This window comes from Protomyctophum parallelum (genome assembly GCF_964188405.1).
Source record: "Protomyctophum parallelum genome assembly, chromosome: 1".
NCBI lineage: Eukaryota > Metazoa > Chordata > Actinopteri > Myctophiformes > Myctophidae > Protomyctophum > Protomyctophum parallelum.
In genome coordinates this window covers 16,072,240-16,098,085 of record NC_139697.1, presented here as the reverse complement: position 1 = coordinate 16,098,085, position 25,846 = coordinate 16,072,240, and the positions used below count along the sequence as shown (strand labels likewise).

The window sequence follows — 25,846 nt, the reverse complement described above, 5'->3', positions numbered from 1 at the left end:
TCGGCCCAAACCCTATAGCTGCTGCTAACCAAGTACAGTATACTACCTAGCAACATGCTACTACGCATGCTACAGTACATGCTAGTAAGCCTCCTAGAGGCAGAGGTTGTACCGCCACTGGTACGCGTCCCACTGGTACATGTCCCACTGGTACGCGTCCCACTGGTACGCGTCCCACTGGTACATGTCCCACTGGTACGCGTCCCACTGGTACGCGTCCCACTGGTACGCAATGTTTTCCGGACCGTGAATCTATAACCGTGCGGGTGCGTTACCGGGATTTTCAGCTGTGAACAGTTTAGACTCTGTCGAATCATGAAGGATACCAAGGGATTCGTCAGCGCCATGTCACCGTCTGGGGTTTATAAATAGCTTTGAGTCCGTGTTGTGATATAATAATATTTATAGCAGCGTGTAGGCTACTTGAGGCCAGTCCAACCGTCGTCCGGGTTTTCGTACGATGATGCTCGACCACGACGCAAACCCCCCCCCCCACCCAGCCCAGCCATAGCCGGTCCGCGGACATTTTATGAACCGTCAGCGCGGTCTGTGGTAACCTCTGTCCTAGAGGATTGGGAGGGTACGTGACTACGCGCCAACGAACCGCCGGCCTGGCTCGTCAGTCAGAGTCCGAGTGGCCGGCCGCTTTGGACGACTTGTGCTTTCTCTTCTTCTTTTTCTTCTTCTTCTCTTTCTTTTTCTTCTTCTCCTTCTCCTTGGCCTTCTTCCTCTTTTTGCGGTGGTCAGAGGAGGAGGAGGAGGAGGAGGAGGAAGAGGAGGAGCTGTCAGAGGAGGTGGAGTCTTGGAGGAGTTGTTGAAGCTGCTGGATCCTGAGGAGAGAGAGAGATGTTAAGATAGCGTCAATATTTAGTTTCATTTCAACCTTTACTAAACGACCTATAGGGAGACTAGTGAACTAAACGACCTATAGGGAGACTAGTGAACTAAACGACCTATAGGGAGACTAGTGAACTAAACGACCTATAGGGAGACTAGTGAACTAAACGACCTATAGGGAGACTAGTGAACTAAACTACCTATAGGGAGACTAGAGAACTAAACGACCTATAGGGAGACTAGTGAACTAAACGACCTATAGGGAGACTAGTGAACTAAACGACCTATAGGGAGACTAGAGAACTAAACGACCTATAGGGAGACTAGTGAACTAAACGACCTATAGGGAGACTAGTGAACTAAACGACCTATAGGGAGACTAGTGAACTAAACTACCTATAGGGAGACTAGAGAACTAAACGACCTATAGGGAGACTAGTGAACTAAACGACCTATAGGGAGACTAGTGAACTAAACGACCTATAGGGAGACTAGTGAACTAAACTACCTATAGGGAGACTAGAGAACTAAACGACCTATAGGGAGACTAGTGAACTAAACGACCTATAGGGAGACTAGAGAACTAAACTACCTATAGGGAGACTAGTGAACTAAACGACCTATAGGGAGACTAGTGAACTAAACGACCTATAGGGAGACTAGTGAACTAAACTACCTATAGGGAGACTAGAGAACTAAACGACCTATAGGGAGACTAGTGAACTAAACGACCTATAGGGAGACTAGAGAACTAAACGACCTATAGGGAGACTAGAGAACTAAACGACCTATAGGGAGACTAGAGAACTAAACGACCTATAGGGAGACTAGTGAACTAAACGACCTATAGGGAGACTAGAGAACTAAACGACCTATAGGGAGACTAGAGAACTAAACGACCTATAGGGAGACTAGAGAACTAAACGACCTATAGGGAGACTAGTGAACTAAACGACCTATAGGGAGACTAGTGAACTAAACTACCTATAGGGAGACTAGAGAACTAAACGACCTATAGGGAGACTAGTGAACTAAACGACCTATAGGGAGACTAGAGAACTAAACGACCTATAGGGAGACTAGAGAACTAAACGACCTATAGGGAGACTAGAGAACTAAACGACCTATAGGGAGACTAGTGAACTAAACGACCTATAGGGAGACTAGAGAACTAAACGACCTATAGGGAGACTAGAGAACTAAACGACCTATAGGGAGTCTAGAGAACTAAACGACCTATAGGGAGACTAGAGAACTAAACGACCTATAGGGAGACTAGTGAACTAAACGACCTATAGGGAGACTAGTGAACTAAACGACCTATAGGGAGACTAGTGAACTAAACGACCTATAGGGAGACTAGAGAACTAAACGACCTATAGGGAGACTAGAGAACTAAACGACCTATAGGGAGACTAGTGAACTAAACGACCTATAGGGAGACTAGAGAACTAAACGACCTATAGGGAGACTAGAGAACTAAACGACCTATAGGGAGACTAGAGAACTAAACGACCTATAGGGAGACTAGTGAACTAAACGACCTATAGGGAGACTAGTGAACTAAACGACCTATAGGGAGACTAGAGAACTAAACGACCTATAGGGAGACTAGTGAACTAAACGACCTATAGGGAGACTAGAGAACTAAACGACCTATAGGGAGACTAGTGAACTAAACGACCTATAGGGAGACTAGTGAACTAAACGACCTATAGGGAGACTAGAGAACTAAACGACCTATAGGGAGACTAGAGAACTAAACGACCTATAGGGAGACTAGTGAACTAAACGACCTATAGGGAGACTAGAGAACTAAACGACCTATAGGGAGACTAGAGAACTAAACGACCTATAGGGAGACTAGAGAACTAAACGACCTATAGGGAGACTAGATAACTAAACGACCTATAGGGAGACTAGAGAACTAAACGACCTATAGGGAGACTAGTGAACTAAACGACCTATAGGGAGACTAGTGAACTAAACGACCTATAGGGAGACTAGAGAACTATACGACCTATAGGGAGACTAGAGAACTATACGACCTATAGGGAGACTAGAGAACTAAACGACCTATAGGGAGACTAGAGAACTAAACGACCTATAGGGAGTCTAGAGAACTAAACGACCTATAGGGAGACTAGAGAACTAAACGACCTATAGGGAGTCTAGAGAACTAAACGACCTATAGGGAGACTAGTGAACTAAACGACCTATAGGGAGACTAGAGAACTAAACGACCTATAGGGAGTCTAGAGAACTAAACGACCTATAGGGAGACTAGAGAACTAAACGACCTATAGGGAGACTAGAGAACTAAACGACCTATAGGGAGACTAGAGAACTAAACGACCTATAGGGAGACTAGTGAACTAAACGACCTATAGGGAGTCTAGAGAACTAAACGACCTATAGGGAGACTAGAGAACTAAACGACCTATAGGGAGACTAGTGAACTAAACGACCTATAGGGAGACTAGAGAACTAAACGACCTATAGGGAGTCTAGAGAACTAAACGACCTATAGGGAGACTAGTGAACTAAACGACCTATAGGGAGACTAGAGAACTAAACGACCTATAGGGAGACTAGAGAACTAAACGACCTATAGGTAGTCTAGAGAACTAAACGACCTATAGGGAGACTAGAGAACTAAACGACCTATAGGGAGACTAGAGAACTAAACGACCTATAGGGAGACTAGTGAATTAAACGACCTATAGGGAGACTAGAGAACTAAACGACCTATAGGGAGTCTAGAGAACTAAACGACCTATAGGGAGACTAGAGAACTAAACGACCTATAGGGAGTCTAGAGAACTAAACGACCTATAGGGAGACTAGAGAACTAAACGACCTATAGGGAGACTAGAGAACTAAACGACCTATAGGGAGACTAGAGAACTAAACGACCTATAGGGAGACTAGTGAACTAAACGACCTATAGGGAGACTAGTGAACTAAACGACCTATAGGGAGACTAGAGAACTAAACGACCTATAGGGAGACTAGTGAACTAAACGACCTATAGGGAGACTAGAGAACTAAACGACCTATAGGGAGACTAGTGAACTAAACGACCTATAGGGAGACTAGAGAACTAAACGACCTATAGGGAGACTAGTGAACTAAACGACCTATAGGGAGACTAGAGAACTAAACGACCTATAGGGAGTCTAGAGAACTAAACGACCTATAGGGAGACTAGAGAACTAAACGACCTATAGGGAGACTAGAGAACTAAACGACCTATAGGGAGACTAGAGAACTAAACGACCTATAGGGAGTCTAGAGAACTAAACGACCTATAGGGAGACTAGAGAACTAAACGACCTATAGGGAGACTAGTGAACTAAACGACCTATAGGGAGACTAGAGAACTAAACGACCTATAGGGAGACTAGAGAACTAAACGACCTATAGGGAGACTAGAGAACTAAACGACCTATAGGGAGACTAGATAACTAAACGACCTATAGGGAGACTAGAGAACTAAACGACCTATAGGGAGACTAGTGAACTAAACGACCTATAGGGAGACTAGTGAACTAAACGACCTATAGGGAGACTAGAGAACTATACGACCTATAGGGAGACTAGAGAACTATACGACCTATAGGGAGACTAGAGAACTAAACGACCTATAGGGAGACTAGAGAACTAAACGACCTATAGGGAGTCTAGAGAACTAAACGACCTATAGGGAGACTAGAGAACTAAACGACCTATAGGGAGTCTAGAGAACTAAACGACCTATAGGGAGACTAGTGAACTAAACGACCTATAGGGAGACTAGAGAACTAAACGACCTATAGGGAGTCTAGAGAACTAAACGACCTATAGGGAGACTAGAGAACTAAACGACCTATAGGGAGACTAGAGAACTAAACGACCTATAGGGAGACTAGAGAACTAAACGACCTATAGGGAGACTAGTGAACTAAACGACCTATAGGGAGTCTAGAGAACTAAACGACCTATAGGGAGACTAGAGAACTAAACGACCTATAGGGAGACTAGTGAACTAAACGACCTATAGGGAGACTAGAGAACTAAACGACCTATAGGGAGTCTAGAGAACTAAACGACCTATAGGGAGACTAGTGAACTAAACGACCTATAGGGAGACTAGAGAACTAAACGACCTATAGGGAGACTAGAGAACTAAACGACCTATAGGTAGTCTAGAGAACTAAACGACCTATAGGGAGACTAGAGAACTAAACGACCTATAGGGAGACTAGAGAACTAAACGACCTATAGGGAGACTAGTGAATTAAACGACCTATAGGGAGACTAGAGAACTAAACGACCTATAGGGAGTCTAGAGAACTAAACGACCTATAGGGAGACTAGAGAACTAAACGACCTATAGGGAGTCTAGAGAACTAAACGACCTATAGGGAGACTAGAGAACTAAACGACCTATAGGGAGACTAGAGAACTAAACGACCTATAGGGAGACTAGAGAACTAAACGACCTATAGGGAGACTAGTGAACTAAACGACCTATAGGGAGACTAGTGAACTAAACGACCTATAGGGAGACTAGAGAACTAAACGACCTATAGGGAGACTAGTGAACTAAACGACCTATAGGGAGACTAGAGAACTAAACGACCTATAGGGAGACTAGTGAACTAAACGACCTATAGGGAGACTAGAGAACTAAACGACCTATAGGGAGACTAGTGAACTAAACGACCTATAGGGAGACTAGAGAACTAAACGACCTATAGGGAGTCTAGAGAACTAAACGACCTATAGGGAGACTAGAGAACTAAACGACCTATAGGGAGACTAGAGAACTAAACGACCTATAGGGAGACTAGAGAACTAAACGACCTATAGGGAGACTAGAGAACTAAACGACCTATAGGGAGTCTAGAGAACTAAACGACCTATAGCGAGACTAGTGAACTAAACGACCTATAGGGAGACTAGTGAACTAAACGACCTATAGGGAGACTAGAGAACTAAACGACCTATAGGGAGACTAGAGAACTAAACGACCTATAGGGAGACTAGATAACTAAACGACCTATAGGGAGACTAGAGAACTAAACGACCTATAGGGAGACTAGTGAACTAAACGACCTATAGGGAGACTAGAGAACTAAACGACCTATAGGGAGACTAGTGAACTAAACGACCTATAGGGAGACTAGTGAACTAAACGACCTATAGGGAGACTAGAGAACTAAACGACCTATAGGGAGACTAGAGAACTAAACGACCTATAGGGAGACTAGAGAACTAAACGACCTATAGGGAGACTAGAGAACTAAACGACCTATAGGGAGACTAGAGAACTAAACGACCTATAGGGAGTCTAGAGAACTAAACGACCTATAGGGAGACTAGAGAACTAAACGACCTATAGGGAGTCTAGAGAACTAAACGACCTATAGGGAGACTAGTGAACTAAACGACCTATAGGGAGACTAGAGAACTATACGACCTATAGGGAGACTAGAGAACTATACGACCTATAGGGAGACTAGAGAACTAAACGACCTATAGGGAGACTAGAGAACTAAACGACCTATAGGGAGTCTAGAGAACTAAACGACCTATAGGGAGACTAGAGAACTAAACGACCTATAGGGAGTCTAGAGAACTAAACGACCTATAGGGAGACTAGTGAACTAAACGACCTATAGGGAGACTAGAGAACTAAACGACCTATAGGGAGACTAGAGAACTAAACGACCTATAGGGAGACTAGAGAACTAAACGACCTATAGGGAGACTAGAGAACTAAACGACCTATAGGGAGACTAGAGAACTAAACGACCTATAGGGAGTCTAGAGAACTAAACGACCTATAGGGAGACTAGAGAACTAAACGACCTATAGGGAGACTAGTGAACTAAACGACCTATAGGGAGACTAGAGAACTAAACGACCTATAGGGAGACTAGAGAACTAAACGACCTATAGGGAGACTAGAGAACTAAACGACCTATAGGGAGACTAGTGAACTAAACGACCTATAGGGAGACTAGAGAACTAAACGATCTATAGGGAGTCTAGAGAACTAAACGACCTATAGGGAGACTAGAGAACTAAACGACCTATAGGGAGTCTAGAGAACTAAATGACCTATAGGGAGACTAGAGAACTAAACGACCTATAGGGAGTCTAGAGAACTAAACGACCTATAGGGAGACTAGTGAACTAAACGACCTATAGGGAGACTAGTGAACTAAACGACCTATAGGGAGTCTAGAGAACTAAACGACCTATAGGGAGTCTAGAGAACTAAACGACCTATAGGGAGTCTAGAGAACTAAACGACCTATAGGGAGTCTAGAGAACTAAACGACCTATAGGGAGACTAGAGAACTAAACGACCTATAGGGAGACTAGAGAACTAAACGACCTATAGGGAGTCTAGAGAACTAAACGACCTATAGGGAGACTAGAGAACTAAACGACCTATAGGGAGTCTAGAGAACTAAACGACCTATAGGGAGACTAGAGAACTAAACGACCTATAGGGAGACTAGAGAACTAAACGACCTATAGGGAGACTAGAGAACTAAACGACCTATAGGGAGACTAGAGAACTAAACGACCTATAGGGAGACTAGATAACTAAACGACCTATAGGGAGACTAGTGAACTAAACGACCTATAGGGAGACTAGTGAACTAAACGACCTATAGGGAGACTAGTGAACTAAACGACCTATAGGGAGACTAGAGAACTAAACGACCTATAGGGAGACTAGAGAACTAAACGACCTATAGGGAGACTAGTGAACTAAACGACCTATAGGGAGACTAGAGAACTAAACGACCTATAGGGAGACTAGAGAACTAAACGACCTATAGGGAGACTAGAGAACTAAACGACCTATAGGGAGACTAGATAACTAAACGACCTATAGGGAGACTAGAGAACTAAACGACCTATAGGGAGACTAGAGAACTAAACGACCTATAGGGAGACTAGAGAACTAAACGACCTATAGGGAGTCTAGAGAACTAAACGACCTATAGGGAGACTAGTGAACTAAACGACCTATAGGGAGACTAGAGAACTATACGACCTATAGGGAGACTAGAGAACTAAACGACCTATAGGGAGACTAGAGAACTAAACGACCTATAGGGAGACTAGAGAACTAAACGACCTATAGGGAGTCTAGAGAACTAAACGACCTATAGGGAGACTAGAGAACTAAACGACCTATAGGGAGTCTAGAGAACTAAACGACCTATAGGGAGACTAGTGAACTAAACGACCTATAGGGAGACTAGAGAACTATACGACCTATAGGGAGACTAGAGAACTATACGACCTATAGGGAGACTAGAGAACTAAACGACCTATAGGGAGACTAGAGAACTAAACGACCTATAGGGAGTCTAGAGAACTAAACGACCTATAGGGAGACTAGAGAACTAAACGACCTATAGGGAGTCTAGAGAACTAAACGACCTATAGGGAGACTAGTGAACTAAACGACCTATAGGGAGACTAGAGAACTAAACGACCTATAGGGAGTCTAGAGAACTAAACGACCTATAGGGAGACTAGAGAACTAAACGACCTATAGGGAGACTAGAGAACTAAACGACCTATAGGGAGACTAGTGAACTAAACGACCTATAGGGAGTCTAGAGAACTAAACGACCTATAGGGAGACTAGAGAACTAAACGACCTATAGGGAGACTAGTGAACTAAACGACCTATAGGGAGACTAGAGAACTAAACGACCTATAGGGAGACTAGAGAACTAAACGACCTATAGGGAGACTAGAGAACTAAACGACCTATAGGGAGACTAGTGAACTAAACGACCTATAGGGAGACTAGAGAACTAAACGACCTATAGGGAGTCTAGAGAACTAAACGACCTATAGGGAGACTAGAGAACTAAACGACCTATAGGGAGTCTAGAGAACTAAACGACCTATAGGGAGACTAGTGAACTAAACGACCTATAGGGAGACTAGTGAACTAAACGACCTATAGGGAGTCTAGAGAACTAAACGACCTATAGGGAGTCTAGAGAACTAAACGACCTATAGGGAGTCTAGAGAACTAAACGACCTATAGGGAGTCTAGAGAACTAAACGACCTATAGGGAGACTAGAGAACTAAACGACCTATAGGGAGACTAGAGAACTAAACGACCTATAGGGAGTCTAGAGAACTAAACGACCTATAGGGAGACTAGAGAACTAAACGACCTATAGGGAGTCTAGAGAACTAAACGACCTATAGGGAGACTAGAGAACTAAACGACCTATAGGGAGTCTAGAGAACTAAACGACCTATAGGGAGACTAGAGAACTAAACGACCTATAGGGAGTCTAGAGAACTAAACGACCTATAGGGAGTCTAGAGAACTAAACGACCTATAGGGAGACTAGAGAACTAAACGACCTATAGGGAGTCTAGAGAACTAAACGACCTATAGGGAGACTAGAGAACTAAACGACCTATAGGGAGACTAGTGAACTAAACGACCTATAGGGAGACTAGAGAACTAAACGACCTATAGGGAGACTAGAGAACTAAACGACCTATAGGGAGACTAGAGAACTAAACGACCTATAGGGAGACTAGTGAACTAAACGACCTATAGGGAGTCTAGAGAACTAAACGACCTATAGGGAGTCTAGAGAACTAAACGACCTATAGGGAGACTAGAGAACTAAACGACCTATAGGGAGACTAGTGAACTAAACGACCTATAGGGAGTCTAGAGAACTAAACGACCTATAGGGAGACTAGAGAACTAAACGACCTATAGGGAGACTAGAGAACTAAACGACCTATAGGGAGACTAGTGAACTAAACGACCTATAGGGAGACTAGTGAACTAAACGACCTATAGGGAGTCTAGAGAACTAAACGACCTATAGGGAGACTAGTGAACTAAACGACCTATAGGGAGACTAGTGAACTAAACGACCTATAGGGAGTCTAGAGAACTAAACGACCTATAGGGAGTCTAGAGAACTAAACGACCTATAGGGAGTCTAGAGAACTAAACGACCTATAGGGAGACTAGAGAACTAAACGACCTATAGGGAGTCTAGAGAACTAAACGACCTATAGGGAGACTAGAGAACTAAACGACCTATAGGGAGTCTAGAGAACTAAACGACCTATAGGGAGACTAGAGAACTAAACGACCTATAGGGAGTCTAGAGAACTAAACGACCTATAGGGAGACTAGTGAACTAAACGACCTATAGGGAGACTAGAGAACTAAACGACCTATAGGGAGACTAGAGAACTAAACGATCTATAGGGAGTCTAGAGAACTAAACGACCTATAGGGAGACTAGAGAACTAAACGACCTATAGGGAGTCTAGAGAACTAAACGACCTATAGGGAGTCTAGAGAACTAAACGACCTATAGGGAGACTAGTGAACTAAACGACCTATAGGGAGACTAGAGAACTATACGACCTATAGGGAGACTAGTGAACTAAACGACCTATAGGGAGACTAGTGAACTAAACGACCTATAGGGAGACTAGAGAACTAAACGACCTATAGGGAGTCTAGAGAACTATACTCGAGTGAAAGTCTGTAAGGTGTTCCAAATATGCAGAGAGAGCACAGCAATTGAAAGCACATTTTCCAAGCTGATCTCAAGGATCAAATAGTCCTGCGAGCGCATATATGATAAGTAATGGTTTTCCACTGCAAAAATAATTTAAATAGGAGGGTGAACTGCCAATTAAATGCTCGCAGCGCGACACTTCTATGGTCCACGCTGCGAGCTTGATGAATTGAAAGAAAATCTTTAAAGTATTTGAATAATGTGCAATACGTTTGAAATGGTTTTCTTCTCTGTTGGGGGGTCCCTGGCACAGATGAGGAAGGGGGGGGGGGGGGGGGAATACATATAATTTTTGGGGTCCATCCACAGCACCGAAAAGTTGATTTAGACTCTAGAAGGAATGTGTAGAATCTGCCTCGGGTTTTAGTGGGTTAAAATAAGTGTCTGTTGTGCTTAGAGAATGCGATCCATGGCCTGGGGTTATGAAAGCAGAGTGAACTGAGCTGGGGGGGGGGGTCTGGACCCACTGTTCCAGAAAATATCCAAGATATGTTTTCAGAAGAAAGAAAAAAAATCATACACGTGCAAACTGAGCGGTGCAGGTTGTGTGTGTGTGTGTGAGAGACTGGAATGCGAACCAAACAGCTGACTGCCCCCCCTCCTCCGCACACACAAAAAAACAGAAAGCAGAAAACGCAACCATCGCATTAAAGTCTAAGTAACAAAGTATCAAAGCGTCGTAATTCTACCTCCTTATGATGAAAATCCGCTTGAAAATAGTCCCATGATTTGTTATTGAGCCGACACACATAAGCCACTTCCGCGATACCAATCACTTTCTTTTTTGCGGTATACATCTCCTTACAACCGTGCTTTACCGATTTTTCAATGAGAGTGGTTGTTGCACCATACGCATTTATGAGAAGAAAAAAAATCTGACGTTTTTGTTCCCGATTATTATTTTTTTGCACCGACACACACACACTTCAGAAATGCACTGGCATCTGAGTAACCTCTGTGTTAAGTCACACATAAACACACACACTGGGAAAGGGCGTGGGGGGAGTTGGGGGGGTTATGTGCTGCCATTTCACACGCAGCAGGCACAGGGATCCAACTGGGCTGGCATGGCTGTCGGTTCAGAGCAAAGCGGCCGCTAACCGTCAGACTCAGACACACAGGAGTTGCTGTACCGTTGGTGCAACAGAGACAGAGCAGTGGTTCTCAAAACGGTTTTCATGTCAAGGACCACCAGGCACGTGCACACATACACCTCAAAGGGGGGGCTTCAGCCACCTGCCCTTTTTACCAGTCTGTGAAACACAACTGCCCCCTGCGATCGGTTTTGATATCAGTATTCTCCGTCGTTTTTCTATCAATCTACTTAAGGCTTATTCATAGTCTGGATTTTCGGTGGTGAGCTGACCACCGCGACCACCGCGAAATAACGTTGAGCGGTGGTGAGTAAAAACAGAGAGAAGGGCTGGTGGCAGTGGTTTGCTCTTCACCGTGGCTCAGTGACGTCATGTTGTAGTCCAGTGGTCACCTCAGACGCCCACTTTGAGAACCAATGGCATAGAGCTTAAAGTGGGGTCCGGGGGACCCACAAAGGGGTTATCAGTTTAAACCACTTATAAGCTCATCACAACTTGAAGGATGTAGGGAATATTGGTTAAACATTTGAACAACACAAACCTTTATCTAAGTATTTTCAGATTGGGTTCCACCACAGCCAAACACATTCAGTTTGTGTCTGGCATTTAGTTTCACCCCGTTTCATAATTGTCCCTTTACACCTCTGAACTTCCGGTCTTAAATAATATACGTATATAGCTTCTGCTTTAAAGATGGAGTGCCACAATTTTTGTATTTTTCCAGCTTTTCATGTGTCTATGGGGTGACAGTACTTCATTAGACACCCTGGAGTCGTTTTTATGTCCAATGGTGTAATAACTTTGTATTTAGGGTTTCTTCCTGGAGGCTGAACCCTTGACGGTCAAACGGGCCAATGAAGTAAACACGGATAGTGTGACGTAAAAATATTGCACGCACACACGCACCTCCCCCTCTATACATATTTTTTAAATACGACAACCTCTGTGGGCGGAGCTGCCTGCCACATACACACGTGTGAACTGAACAGCGCAGCCAGTTTGCTTTTGCTGCTCTGTGTCTAAATCACTTCACACATTACCAGTTCACAGCAGAGCAGACTGTTTTTCGTTAGATTGGAAGCAAGTAAATGTTCACGTCGGGTCCTCAGGATTAATCACGGAAACCACAACAAACCAGTCTTATAGCCTACCTGCTCTGCTGTATAGTTGCTCATGCTCTTCTCAAGGAGTAGGTTGTTTCTTTTATAATCACAGTGGTCGGGCTTTGATACAGAGTGTAGTGTTACAGTGTGCATTCTTGTTGGTTAAAAGGAATACTTGCTGTTGTAGTCAATATGTAGGTCCTAATACTTATACGAGGCTGTAAAGTATGTTGTGTCGCGCTGGAAGTCATGTTGTCATGTCTGGCTATTACAAGCGACTTGGGCTTGTTTTCATGTAAGTAACTTTCAGGGGAGATGTGGTTGACTTGACCAATGGTTCATGTGAAGGACCCTCAGATTAATATGTTGTTAAAAGGATTGGTGTTGTTGAAACGTTTTCATAAATATTCACGGCAATTTCTGTGACTTATTTTTGTGGACCTGGCCGCTTGTTTCTTTAAATCTGGCGACTTTTGCTGAAACTCAATGCAGTCAGATAAAGGACAGTTTTAATGCCAGGGTGCTTAGCTGGAGGAAATCAATAGCCTACAATATATTGTAGGCTAAATTATCTATCAAACTAATTGTTTCTGCTGTTTTTGAATTGGATGATGAGCTGAGCTGATTGCGACAATAGGGTCAATATAATTGGAGGAAATAAATAAATTATTATAAAAAAAAATCAGAAAAAAACAGATCTGATATGGTATGGATGCATGGATTATATGCCTATACATGGATGGTGGCAGTATAAGTGCATAATAGTGACTATAAGATATCTCAGAAATTTGGGAAGTGTTCACTTCTAACATTCACAAAAACATGAGTTTTTGTTACATTGCAGACACCAATTTGCCATTTTGTAAACAAAAGGGCAGAGCCATGGGCTGTCCTTTTATAAGGAGGGGGAGGGACTAGGACAAGTGGGTGGTCTTAAAGGAGGAGGCGGAGGGACTGGATTAGGTGGGTGGTGCTATGGTTAAACTCACGCATACCTAATGAACTGGTGGGTGTGTCCACATAAAACCATCATTTTAACAAATACTGTACTTTTTTGAAAAAATTATACCTCATATACACCTAAATACACCTGATGATCATGTTTAAGTGTGGAAAAAAATCACGGCACTCCATCTTTAACAACATGAACGGAGAACTCGCCAGTTTACCGATGGTAAGTACCGTGGTTTAGTAGTGCATTTTAGTTTGACTTCACCTTCATTTAAACTAGCACTAGCATTTTTATCATTGAATAGCTGACCATTTAATTGCACAAAAGAATTTGATCACTTTGGAAATTAACTAATACATCTGACATACTAACTACACTGATGAAGAATCTTCGCTGCGGCGAGTTGGTAACCTGGCGACTTCTCCGGATACCATTCTGTGCATGTCATAATAGGCAAACTTTTGGGCCCAAAGAAAGCCGATCTACGAGCACACACTGTGTTGCGACGCTTTGCGAGATTGTAGTGTAGGGGGAGTTTGGGACCTCAGTATATACACCCCTGGAGCACCCCTGTCAAGGAAGTATAACAATGGTTTAACCAATTTAGGCCTGACGTTGAATTAAAAACAAAGTTCCCTCTGAAAGAATATATATTCAAAGATTTGTGCCGCATTTTTACGATTTTTCAAAAATAGCAGAAGTTCATAGCACGCCACTCGGTGGCGTGCTATGGGCTTGTAGATCTGCTATTTTTCAATAGCTAAAGTATAACAGAATGCTTGAAACAAAAGGGGTTCCCGTGTCCCCCTGTGTAATGATCCAATTCTGTGAACATAGTCATATAATCTGCCAAGATGACATTCCTCTATGAGCTGGCACTGCATGGGCACTGTGGAGGTTCTGGAAAATGGAAAGCATTCCGGACTTCAGTTCCCCGCACGTGCGTGCGTGTGCGTGGGTGCGTGTGTGTGTGTGTGTGTGTGTGTGTGCGTGGGTGCGTGTGCGTGGGTGATGACAGGTGTTTTGGCTGCTCTGTGGTGCACTTTGCAGAAAGCAGCAGTTTGTTTGGGAAATTGAACAAAAGGGGAATGTGAATAATAAAATGGCCATGTTTTCCCTAAAACAACAGGATGTATTTATGGTACCTGGTTTCCTTCTCGTTCCTCCTGTTCTCCCGGATCAGGTCGTACATCGGGTCTTCGTGTGCCTGGCAACAAAATAACACAACGCAGTCTGTCATTCAGTGGGTCCAAAAGGACCCCCCAAAATAACACAACGCAGTCTGTCATTCAGTGGGTCCAAAAGGACCACCCAAAATAACACAACGCAGTCTGCCATTCAGTGGGTCCAAAAGGACCCCCCAAAATAACACAACGCAGTCTGTCATTCAGGGGGTCCAAAAGGACCCCCAGGGGTCCCTGAGGGAGTTCCAGGGTCCCTCCAGCTAAATAACACAACGCAGTCTGTCATTCAGGGGGTCCAAAAGGACCCCCAGGGGTCCCTGAGGGAGTTCCAGGGTCCCTCCAGCTAAATAACACAACGCAGTCTGTCATTCAGGGGGTCCAAAAGGACCCCCAGGGGTCCCTGAGGGAGTTCCAGGGTCCCTCCAGCTAAATAACACAACGCAGTCCGTCATTCAGTGGGTCCAAAAGGACCCCCAGGGGTCCTTGAGGGAGTTCCAGGGTCCCCCCAGCTGAATGATAGTTAGGAACCAAATGCACCCTAACGGGTCTGAAACTCTGAGAGTGTAGAAATGGAACCAAATGGACCCGTTTCATTTGTACACTCTGAGTTAAATTAACCTTGATTTTACAATATACATTGGGGTTCCCAGAGATAGAAATGCTATTAAATGGGGGTCCGTAGCTAAATGCATGTCACACTGGGGGGGGTCCTTGAAATTAAACAGGTTGAGAATCACTGCTAGAGCCATACAAATCTTTTATGGTGGGTCACTGGCATATATTTTTCAAATGGGGGTCCGCAGACTAATAAGTGTCAACTTTGGGGGTCCGTGACATGAAGAAGTTTGGGAAGCACTGATTTAGAAACCTCTCATTTCCATATTCTATCTTTTCTTTGTGTGTGTGTTTTGTTCTCCGTCATTATTTTGTTGTTTTCAGTGATTACGCTAGAGGGCGCTCTTTGCTAACCTAAGAACGTTGTTCACCCTAATAATGTGATCCCCCACAAAAAACAATACTACATTCCTATCCAGTACAATGCTAAGCATTTGAAAAAAAAAGAAAATAAGAAAAAAGTATTTTCCCAGATTGTACTTTTGGTGAAAACAAGCCTTATTGAACTGCCCACAACTAAAGAACAGAAGCTGGTTACAATGTGTGTTTGTTTTTCCTGGCGGAAAGAAAGAGTACCTCATCTTTCCAATGTGATATGAAAGAAGAAACATCTGTGGACTTTGCCCTTGTTAATGTCCTATTGATAATATTACACAACAACATCACACAAAAGCATCAAAATTCACGTCGCATTTCGAGCTTGTAGATCTGCTACTTTTGAATTTGAATCCTGAAAAGTAACAGTTTTAGACGTTTCCACCCGACAAAAGAGACGATTTCGTTTTTCCATGTTTTTTCTTTAAATACTGCAGGACACACACATAGGGCGTTACTAAAATAACACTCACCACCGTGTGTGTGTCTGTCTGTGTGTGTGCGCACGTGTGCGTGTGTGCAATGTGCATCAGCGTCAGGAAATTAATTCCTTTCAGCTCAACACATTTCCAACATGGCATTCACAGTACACCCTCTTCCGTCCCTGACCGCACGGTCAGCGCTTTTAGAGAACGCACGGCGTCCTCCGTCGGTCGTCGACTCGAGATAAAGAGAGTGTGATCCAGCTGCACTTAAATGCTAATCAGTATGCAGCTGAGGTAGTGGGAATAGGGTAGGTGGGAGGAAGAGAGAGCAAGCGGGAGGTAATTGTATTCCGGGAGCATTGAAACAAGTCTGTCTCAGTAGCTAAAGTATAACATAATGCTTGGGTAATTAGTAAGTAGCCTTGCCGAGCCATGAGGCCCATAGGGCAGGAGCCTATCTCCTGTTTCTGTAGCCATGAGGCCCATAGGGCAGGAGCCTATCTCCTGTTTCTGTAGCCATGAGGCCCATAGGGCAGGAGCCTATCTCCTGTTTCTGTAGCCATGAGGCCCATAGGGCAGGAGCCCATCTCCTGTTTCTGTAGCCATGAGGCCCATAGGGAAGGAGCCTATCTCCTGTTTCTGTAGCCATGAGGCCCATAGGGCAGGAGCCTATCTCCTGTTTCTGTAGCCATGAGGCCCATAGGGAAGGAGCCTATCTCCTGTTTCTGTAGCCATGAGGCCCATAGGGAAGGAGCCTATCTCCTGTTTCTGTAGCCATGAGGCCCATAGGGAAGGAGCCTATCTCCTGTTTCTGTAGCGTGAGGCAGCTTGATGTACAAGTACACCCCCTGTACATGCCGCTAGTATGTCGCAGGGACTTACCCCCAATCCAACCCTTGATGCTGAGTGTCAAGCAGGGAGGCATTGGGTCCCATCTTTACAGTCTTTGGTATGACGCGGCCGGGGATTGAACCCCAACCTCCCAGTCTCAGGCTGGACACTCTAACAAGAAAGGCCACCGCAAAGCTATAGTTCCAAACATTGCTCCTATGGCTGGAACTATCCCATCGAGATAGCATGAGCACTTCCGCATTCCATTGTTCCAATGGGAGCCAACGCTAGTGTAACCACTCTCTTACTGTATATTACTCTGATTATAGTAAAATACAACTACTAATGACCATTAAAGATGGAAAACTTACTTATAATGTTCTGAGCATAGTAGTGCATTATGACCAGCACATTATAAGCATGGTTATAAGTTGTTATACATGACTATAAACATTTATAATGAGCATTGTAATATCTTATGATTGCATTAGCATGCATTATAAATGAGCTTATAATGCATCCTAGATCTACAAGCTCAAAACGTGTCGCAAGGACACTTTGACAGTAACTCTGGGGGAGCCCACAGGGTTCGAACTGGGAACCTTGCGGTTACCATCCAGCCACTCTACCCCCTGAGCCACCGCCTCCCATAACTAAAAGTAGGGGAAAAACAAATCCCTTTCTGGCCAAAAAAAGTGCATTTTATACGCATGGTGAGGCTTCATTCTTTGCACACAATTCAAAGTGGTTGTGTCAAATCATGTGTTCTGTACTCTTTAAGGCATCAAAGACAGTAATCACGTTGGTTGCTTGTTCAGAGATGAGTGGGGGGGGGGGGGGGGAGTGACAAATATCTGCAGATCTTCCCCGTATGCCTTTGAAGTTCAGAGGGTGAAATTCATGGCGTGGGCGTTTACCAGCAGCCAGTCAATAATATTATCAAACTGAACGTGTGTTTTATTGAAAAAAGAAAAAGTTACCCCATTTAGGCCTGACATCGAAATTTAAGAAATGTCTTCTAAATTACATGCGTCAGTGGTGCTCAAACATATTCATGTCAAGGACCCCAAATATATAATACGACATTGGCCGCCGACCCCCATCTGAAAATATGTAGTTCCAGGGACCTCCTCCCAGTAGCAAAGAATTGAGTTAAAAACTCGCTCTGTAACAATATATATATATTCAAAGATTTCCAGGCATATTTTCACGATTTTTCAAAAAATAGCAGACCTACAAGCTCACAGCGCGGCACTCGGTGCCGCACCGTGAGCTTGTAGATCTGGTATTTTTCCACAGCTAAAGCATAACAATGCCCGGGTAAGAAAATGTATTTTTGAGCGGTGCAACCACTCCAAGGAACAGCAATGTCTGTGTTCACCTATCTATGTGTGGTTAATGAGCCAGTATAATGAGTACCAGTAGGGGGCGCTGTTGCCAGAAACAGAGAGAGAGAGATGGTATTAGTGCTGAACGCACTGTTGCCTGCGCTATGAGAGAGAGAGAGAGGGGGGGGGGGGGGGGAGAGGGAGAGATGAGAGGAGGGGGAGGGGGAGAGAGGGGAGTTGCAACACTCAGTTCACACGCGTGTGACTTTTTTTTTAATATATTTTTTATCCCACGATTTTGTAACCCATTTTTCACCCCTGTGTCAATCATCTAATGTGATCCTGGGCTCTACACACCCTCCACCAACCTAGTCCCCATATATATGGGGGACAAGGGGAGAGCAACGGACTTGAACTCATGCTTCCTTCATGCCTGAGTGTCCAAGTTGCTCCTTTACACCTGACAGGGGGAGTTTCCCTGGTTGGACGTAGCGTGTGGAAGGAACACGTTATTCCAACCAGTTTCTTTCCCCTCCATCAGGCGCCCCGGCTGGCCAGGGGGAGGTAGTATAGAGACCAGGATTACTGCATGTTTTTTGTGAGGGTACCTACCCGGTGTGATGTTTTTTAACTCGAGTCAGGACCCATAAAAAGAATAGTGTGCATTAAGTGACTTAAAACTAAATATACCACGTGGTCCACACCACCAGGTGGTGAGGTGGTTCCTCCATGGTGAACAGGAGACTCACCACTCTGAACTACAGGTGGTGAGGTGGTTCCTCCATGGTGAACAGGAGACTCACCACTCTGAACTGCTCCAGCTTCTGGTTGCCTTTGATGAAGAACGGACACTCCTTGTCTCCCGTCCGGTGTCCGTAACGCTTGCACCTCCAGCCTGTGGAGACATTAAGGGTTTACACATTATTAACATTATTAAGCCGGGATTCCTTCAAAATAGGAGCTCTGGGGTTCCGGGAAAACATGGCTGCTTTTACTCTGAAACCCCCCCCCCCCCCCCACCCCCGGAAACAATGGAGAAATATTTTTGCTAGCTTACCTTGCTCTCGTTTCCATTATATGCTTAGATAGCATTTGACACAGACTTATAGCATGTTATGTAGACAGCACTATAATTGTACTGTATATAGTTATAGCACGCCATAGTACATATGTATAGCATAGTAGTAAATATGTATAGTTTATATGTATAGTGTATGTATAGTTTCATTATATAGATATTCCACTGTTACTTTCTTAGCTTACGCATGTTTCATGATATTGATAAATGCTTTTATGTGATGTATTCCCATGCTTTTGTTCTTGCTTAAATGTAAGTCGCTCTGGATTAAGAGCGTCTGCTAAATGCCTAAATTGTAAATTGTAAATTGTATCACTAAGGGCCGATTCATACTCCTATTTTACCTCTGTGAAATGATTTCGGCTCGTCAGAAGTTTTCAGTAGCACCGAACGGTGCTACTGATGGTAAATGGGTTTAAAGTGCACCATTCTAGCTGACACAATGGGGTGAACAAGCCACACATCACCACCATGATGGAATGCTTAGATGTTAGTTTTTTTACAACACTTGTTCTTAAATGACGGAACAGCCAAGTAAATGATTGTAATGTTATGTTAACTACTTTTACTGGAGACTTCTGGAAATCCTCCCCCAAAATAACCCCACTTTGAGAAACACTGTTCTACAACAGAGGTTTCTCCAACCCATTTCACATCAAGCTCCCATTATTTATTCTGCATTTGAGCCCCAGAGTTTTAGCCTCTCGGATCCAAGACTAAACAATATTTTCATTATTTTGTTATCATTGGATAAGAGTTTGTCCACAATTCCATGCTGTATTGAATTGATGTGGTATCATTAGGAGAGATAGCAGGCTAACGCTGATCAAAATAACAGTTATCCTCGTGTAGACTTCTTGGAAATTAAGTCATTCAGATGTTTAACATTAATTCAACTCTTGAGAGCGTGAAATTATGCACACCCCCACCCACACTTCTTTCCCTGACATGACACACACACTCAAAACCTTCATATTAATTTGAAGAGAATAATGTTTATGGTAATTTCCTCTGGCCTGACTGACGTGATGATTGACATGTCGACACACACAAAAAGACGTGGAGGCACACAGGCAGCAATCTGTGCCTCAATAGGAAGAAAACCATCGTAATTTATGACTCATGGAAGAAGAACAAAAAGCTGGTTATGTGTGTGTGTGTGTGTCTCAGGCAAGGTTATTTAAAACACATTTTGTACGGGAACCCCTTTTGGTGTTTCAGCATGTCATGCTTTAGCTATTGAAAAATAGCAGATCTACAAGCTCATAGCGCGCCACTCGGTGGCGCGCTATGAGCTTGTACGTCTGCTATTTTTTGAAAAATCGAAGAACCACTGACATAGAAACATAGCTTTTTCAGAAAACTGTCGGGATGTAGAAGACATTTTTAGAATCTGATCTCAGGTCAGAATGGCTTTAAAACCTCCATGACAGCTTATAGAGCTGCGATTCAGCAGAGGTGTTTATACAGCTCTGTACAGACAGAGAGAAATGAACTGGGGCCACATCAGGCAGCATTTCTTTGGTTTTAGTCAGTCTTTTGACTAACGGTTTTCACGCTCACTGTGTCTTAGAAGACGAACCACGTCATACTGTAGTCATGTAGTGACGTTCACACAGTTGTTCAGAGCATTGAAGTGGAGCGAATCAGCCAATCAGATCCCACCACAGAGAGACACATGCCAGCTTTCTGACTGAGACCCGTCTGTCTGTCTGTGTTGTGTGACTTGTCTGTCTGTCTGTGTTGTGTGACTTGTCTGTCTGTCTGTCTGTCTGTCTGCAGTGTGTGACTTGTCTGTCTGTCTGTCTGCAGTGTGTGACTTGTCTGTCTGTCTGTCTGTCTGTCTGTCTGTCTGCAGTGTGTGACTGGTCTGTCTGTCTGTCTGTCTGCAGTGTGTGACTTGTCTGTCTGTCTGTCTGTCTGCAGTGTGTGACTTGTCTGTCTGTCTGTCTGTCTGTCTGTCTGCAGTGTGTGACTGGTCTGTCTGTCTGTCTGTCTGCAGTGTGTGACTTGTCTGTCTGTCTGTCTGTCTGTCTGTCTGTCTGTCTGCAGTGTGTGACTTGTCTATCTGTCTGTCTGTCTGTCTGTCTGTCTGCAGTGTGTGACTTGTCTGTCTGTCTGTCTGTCTGCAGTGTGTGACTGGTCTGTCTGTTTGTCTGTCTGTCTGCAGTGTGTGACTTGTCTGTCTGTCTGTCTGTCTGTCTGTCTGTCTGTCTGTAGTGTGTGACTGGTCTGTCTGTCTTCTTGTATGACCTGATCAGACCCATGCTGCCCACATGCCCATGCCAACCAGTGGGACGACTGAGGGAATTAATGATGGGCACAATAATGCCAGGCTTTGTTCAGGGTTAAAGGACTGAAGACATGAACACATTCAAAAATTGATTATGGATTATGTTATACTTTAGCTATTGCAAAAATAGCAGTTATGCTATTATTGAAAAGGCGAATGTTTTTAACTCAAATCTTTGCATCTGGGGGGGGGTCCAAATGTCCAGTTTGCTAATTCACAACTACTACTAGCCTACTGTGGTGTTGAAACTTTGAATTTCTCGAAGATTTACGCCATGTGGGAATTATCTGATGAGGTTAAACCTTACATAGGCTATACCAAAGCCTACTAAATCGGTCAATATAAGTAAAATAATATAGCCTTTCCATAGGAGTATCTTTTTGTATTTTTTCCAAGAAGAATGCAGCCAGTAGCATATTACATGAAATAACTAAAACATTATAACTCATTTACCTATAAAATCATAAAAAATGGTACTCACACTGCATGACCTTGACCTCCTTCCCCAGGGGCATCCAGAGGCCCTTGGTGGGCGCGTGGGCCAGGAAGTCCCTGGCATCTTCGTTCCCCGGGTCGGCGGGAATGCAGTCCTCTGGCTTCTCATCGCTCTCCTAATACCACGACGACGATGACACCAAACAAAACAACGTCACACTTTACACTCTCTTGTCTCTCGTAACCCATTCTGACCTGAGATCAGATTCTAAAAAGGTCTTCTACATCCCGACAGTTTTCTGAAAAAGCTATGTCTCTATGTCAGATTTTTCAAAGATAGCAGACCTACAAGCTTGGCACGCTATGAGCTTGTAGATCTGCTATTTTTCAATAGCTAAAGCATAGCATAATGCTAACATCAAAAGGGGTTCCCACTCCAAAATGGCATAAGGCAAACGGCAAACAAATAGTATACACAATGTTGTTCAAATACTTATACAGTCCCGTTCTCTCGTATTAGCCCTAGTGTCTAGACCAGGGGTGGACAAATTTGACGAGGGTCAATATATTTCCACACTCACTCCAGAGGGGCCACATAACAGTGCATATTACTGTATAAAATAGCCGATCTACAAGCTCAAAACGCGTTGCAATAGCTTTTTCAGAAAACTGTCAGGATGTAGAAGACATTTTTAGAATCTGATCTCAGGTCAAAATGGGTTAATACTAGTCATTAAGTACTAGTCATTAAATACTATATTAGTATTCTGATATTAACATGAGGGTGAAGGTTAACATTATTAATTATTAACATTAAGTGAAGGTGGGGGCCGCATGTGGCCCCCGGGCCTCCAGTTGCCCACCCCTGGTCGAGACTGTAAGAAGGAGAGTAGTGGATACTGATAAAATAGTTTAAAACTTGCAGTTGTGGATGTGAACTTATTAAGGCACTCTTGAGGCAACTGCACCACGGTGTGTGTGTGTGCATGACTGTGTGTGTGTGTTTAGGCTTAATGTTAATGTCTCTTCTTCACGCCATAGTCCATACCTTTATGAGTCCAGGAGGAGGCTTCTCATAGCTGTAGGGAAAGAAGACAAAATAAATTAGTACAGTACACGTCAACCTGATAGGCTGGGTGCCGTGTCAAAAACAGTGATAGTTCAAGGGGAGAAAAAAAAGTCTCCACCAGGCGTTGACACTATGGGTTGCCCACCTGCCCCTGGAACTGCTGGCAGGCAAATTTGAACTTTGGGGCAGGTGGAGTTTCATGCTTTCAGGTTGAACTTTGGGGCAGGTGGAGTTTCATGCTTTCAGGTTGAACTTTGGGGCAGGTGGAGTTTCATGCTTTCAGGTTGAACTTTGGGGCAGGTGGAGTTTCATGCTTTCAGGTTGAACTTTGGGGCAGGTGGAGTTTCATGCTTTCAGGTTGCCCGACTGCGCAAGTGCTCGTTTGAGAGCGGGCGCAACTGTCTATTAAAAACACAACACAAGATATCTGTCTATCCACCTGAACGTGGTCAGAGCGCTCTCTCTTCTGTTCTGTGGAATGTAAAATAAGAGCACTATAAGGTGGTTCTGTTTTCACTGTTGCTACACTTAAAAATATAAAATAATAAATGTGTGAACACCATAGTCATATTCATAGCTATGTACTGTAGGTATCTGGCATAAGCAGTGGCAAGTGGGCCTGACACGTGGGTAAGAAGAACATGAGTCATGACCTGTACTTGCCGACAAGTGCCTCTGAGACCTTAGTGTCTGGACCTCCCATATACATTTATTTATCTGAGACCTTAGTGTCTGGACCTCCCATATACATTTATTTATCTGAGACCTTAGTGTCTGGACCTCCCATATACATTTATTTATCTGAGACCTTAGTGTCTGGACCTCCCATATACATTTATTTATCTGAGACCTTAGTGTCTGGACCTCCCATATACATTTATTTATCTGAGACCTTAGTGTCTGGACCTCCCATATACATTTATTTATCTGAGACCTTAGTGTCTGGACCTCCCATATACATTTATTTATCTGAGACCTTAGTGTCTGGACCTCCCATATACATTTATTTATCTGAGACCTTAGTGTCTGGACCTCCCATATACATTTATTTATCTGAGACCTTAGTGTCTGGACCTCCCATATACATTTATTTATCTGAGACCTTAGTGTCTGGACCTCCCATATACATTTATTTATCTGAGACCTTAGTGTCTGGACCTCCCATATACATTTATTTATCTGAGACCTTAGTGTCTGGACCTCCCATATACATTTATTTCAACTATGTGTTAAGTACCACATACTTATTTTCTTCCGTAAAATAATTAAAAAGGTGAAACTTTCATATATTCTCAATTAATTGTGCATAAAGTGAAGTATTTAAAAGTCGGTCGGACCCACGGTTTTCCAGAACCACCCCGAAAAGGCCCCTGCTGGACCGGGCCCCTGCCCAGGGACTGGGCCCCTGCCCAGGGTCCATATATGGACCGGGCCCCTGCCCAGGGTCCATATATGGAGCTGGCCTGTTGTGACATCATTCCGACGTCTGCATTTAGAGCCATATTGTGTTTGTCGTCATGATTTGTCATGACTCGAGTTGGCTTCGTAGGACACGTAAAAGGTCTTTAAATAAATACTTTTTGAAAGGGGAGGCTCTATTTGGGCATGCCTGACAAAGAGCTCCATATATGGGCATTTAAGGGACACAGACATAAAATGCAATTTCCAACTTGCATCGTTCCAAGTAGGCCAGACTGGCTGGACAGTGCCCAACGGGCACCGCTGTAGAGGCCCCACGGGCACTGCTCTAGTAATAATAACAACAACAATAAGAATACATAATAATAATAATAATAAGTTATAAGGAGTTTATAAACTAAAGTGTGGACCTGGATTTTAACTCACAACGTCTCGACGTGCTTCAGTTTCTGGACCTCCTTCTCCAGTTTCTTGGCTTGTGTCTTGAGTTTGTGCAGGTCGTGTTTGGACTCCTTGTTGTTGTGTTGTTTATTCTTCTTGTGCTCTCCTCCTCTCCTCTCCTCCTCCTCCTCCTCCTCGTCGTCCTCACGCTCCCCTCGCCTTCGTTTCTTCCTGTCCGACATGTTGTTCGTTGCATTTAATTGACTGTTTTGTCGTTTGAACTATAGCAGTCGTTTTTAATTGTTTGATTATTCTGCTGCAGGAGGAGAAATGGATGTATATCTGAGCTCATGCTAACTAATGCTAACTACTAGCTTCGAGCTGCTACGTGGTCCCTCCTCCTCCTCGCTCGTGCGGTATTTCCTGTGTGTGTGTGTGCGCGAGTCTACTACATCCCATAGCCCAGAAAGACCGCCGTGGTTATCAACGGAGACGCCAAAATGTAACGCACGCACACACACACACACACGCACACACACGCTTGATACAAACTAACGGGCAATCAAATTCTGTAGCCTATTGTGTTCATGTGTTGTAGGCCATTCTGTGACTTTACAGAATGACTTATCATTATTGGAAACTCATTAAATGTGCCAATTGTTGAGTCGTATAAACAAATCTTTCAAATATCACCTTTTCCTCATAATTGCATCATTTTATTTTGGGTTAGTTAGGTTCAGCTTGTAAAATGCTAAACTTTTCTTGACTTAATTATAATACAGATCGCTTTGGGTCAATTAACAACAAGTAAATTAAGTAGACTAGCTAGT

General features: G+C 43.7%; 1 protein-coding gene across 1 annotated transcript; it reads right to left on the bottom strand.

Annotated features, from left to right (window-relative positions):
- Positions 1-521: 521 nt before the first annotated feature.
- Positions 522-25,412, bottom strand: rp9 (RP9 pre-mRNA splicing factor). Its single transcript, XM_083788772.1, has 6 exons — positions 25,062-25,412; positions 23,196-23,226; positions 22,194-22,323; positions 19,145-19,236; positions 14,729-14,790; positions 522-830 (listed from the first exon to the last, which is right to left on the bottom strand). The coding sequence occupies exons 1-6, from the start codon at positions 25,256-25,258 to the stop codon at positions 620-622; spliced, it is 723 nt and encodes a 240-aa protein (XP_083644898.1). The 5' UTR covers positions 25,259-25,412; the 3' UTR covers positions 522-619.
- Positions 25,413-25,846: the final 434 nt, after the last annotated feature.

Excerpts from the sequence above, each read along its gene's own strand:
- rp9 (XM_083788772.1), bottom strand. The coding sequence starts at position 25,258 with ATGTCGGACAGGAAGAAACGAAGGCGAGGGGAGCGTGAGGACGACGAG. Across the intron at positions 19,237-22,193 it reads GGAGGTCAAGGTCATGCAGT|GCTGGAGGTGCAAGCGTTAC; the intron begins GTGAGTACCATT and ends ATGTCTCCACAG. Across the intron at positions 14,791-19,144 it reads AGCTGGAGCAGTTCAGAGTG|GCACACGAAGACCCGATGTA; the intron begins GTGAGTCTCCTG and ends TTTTGTTGCCAG.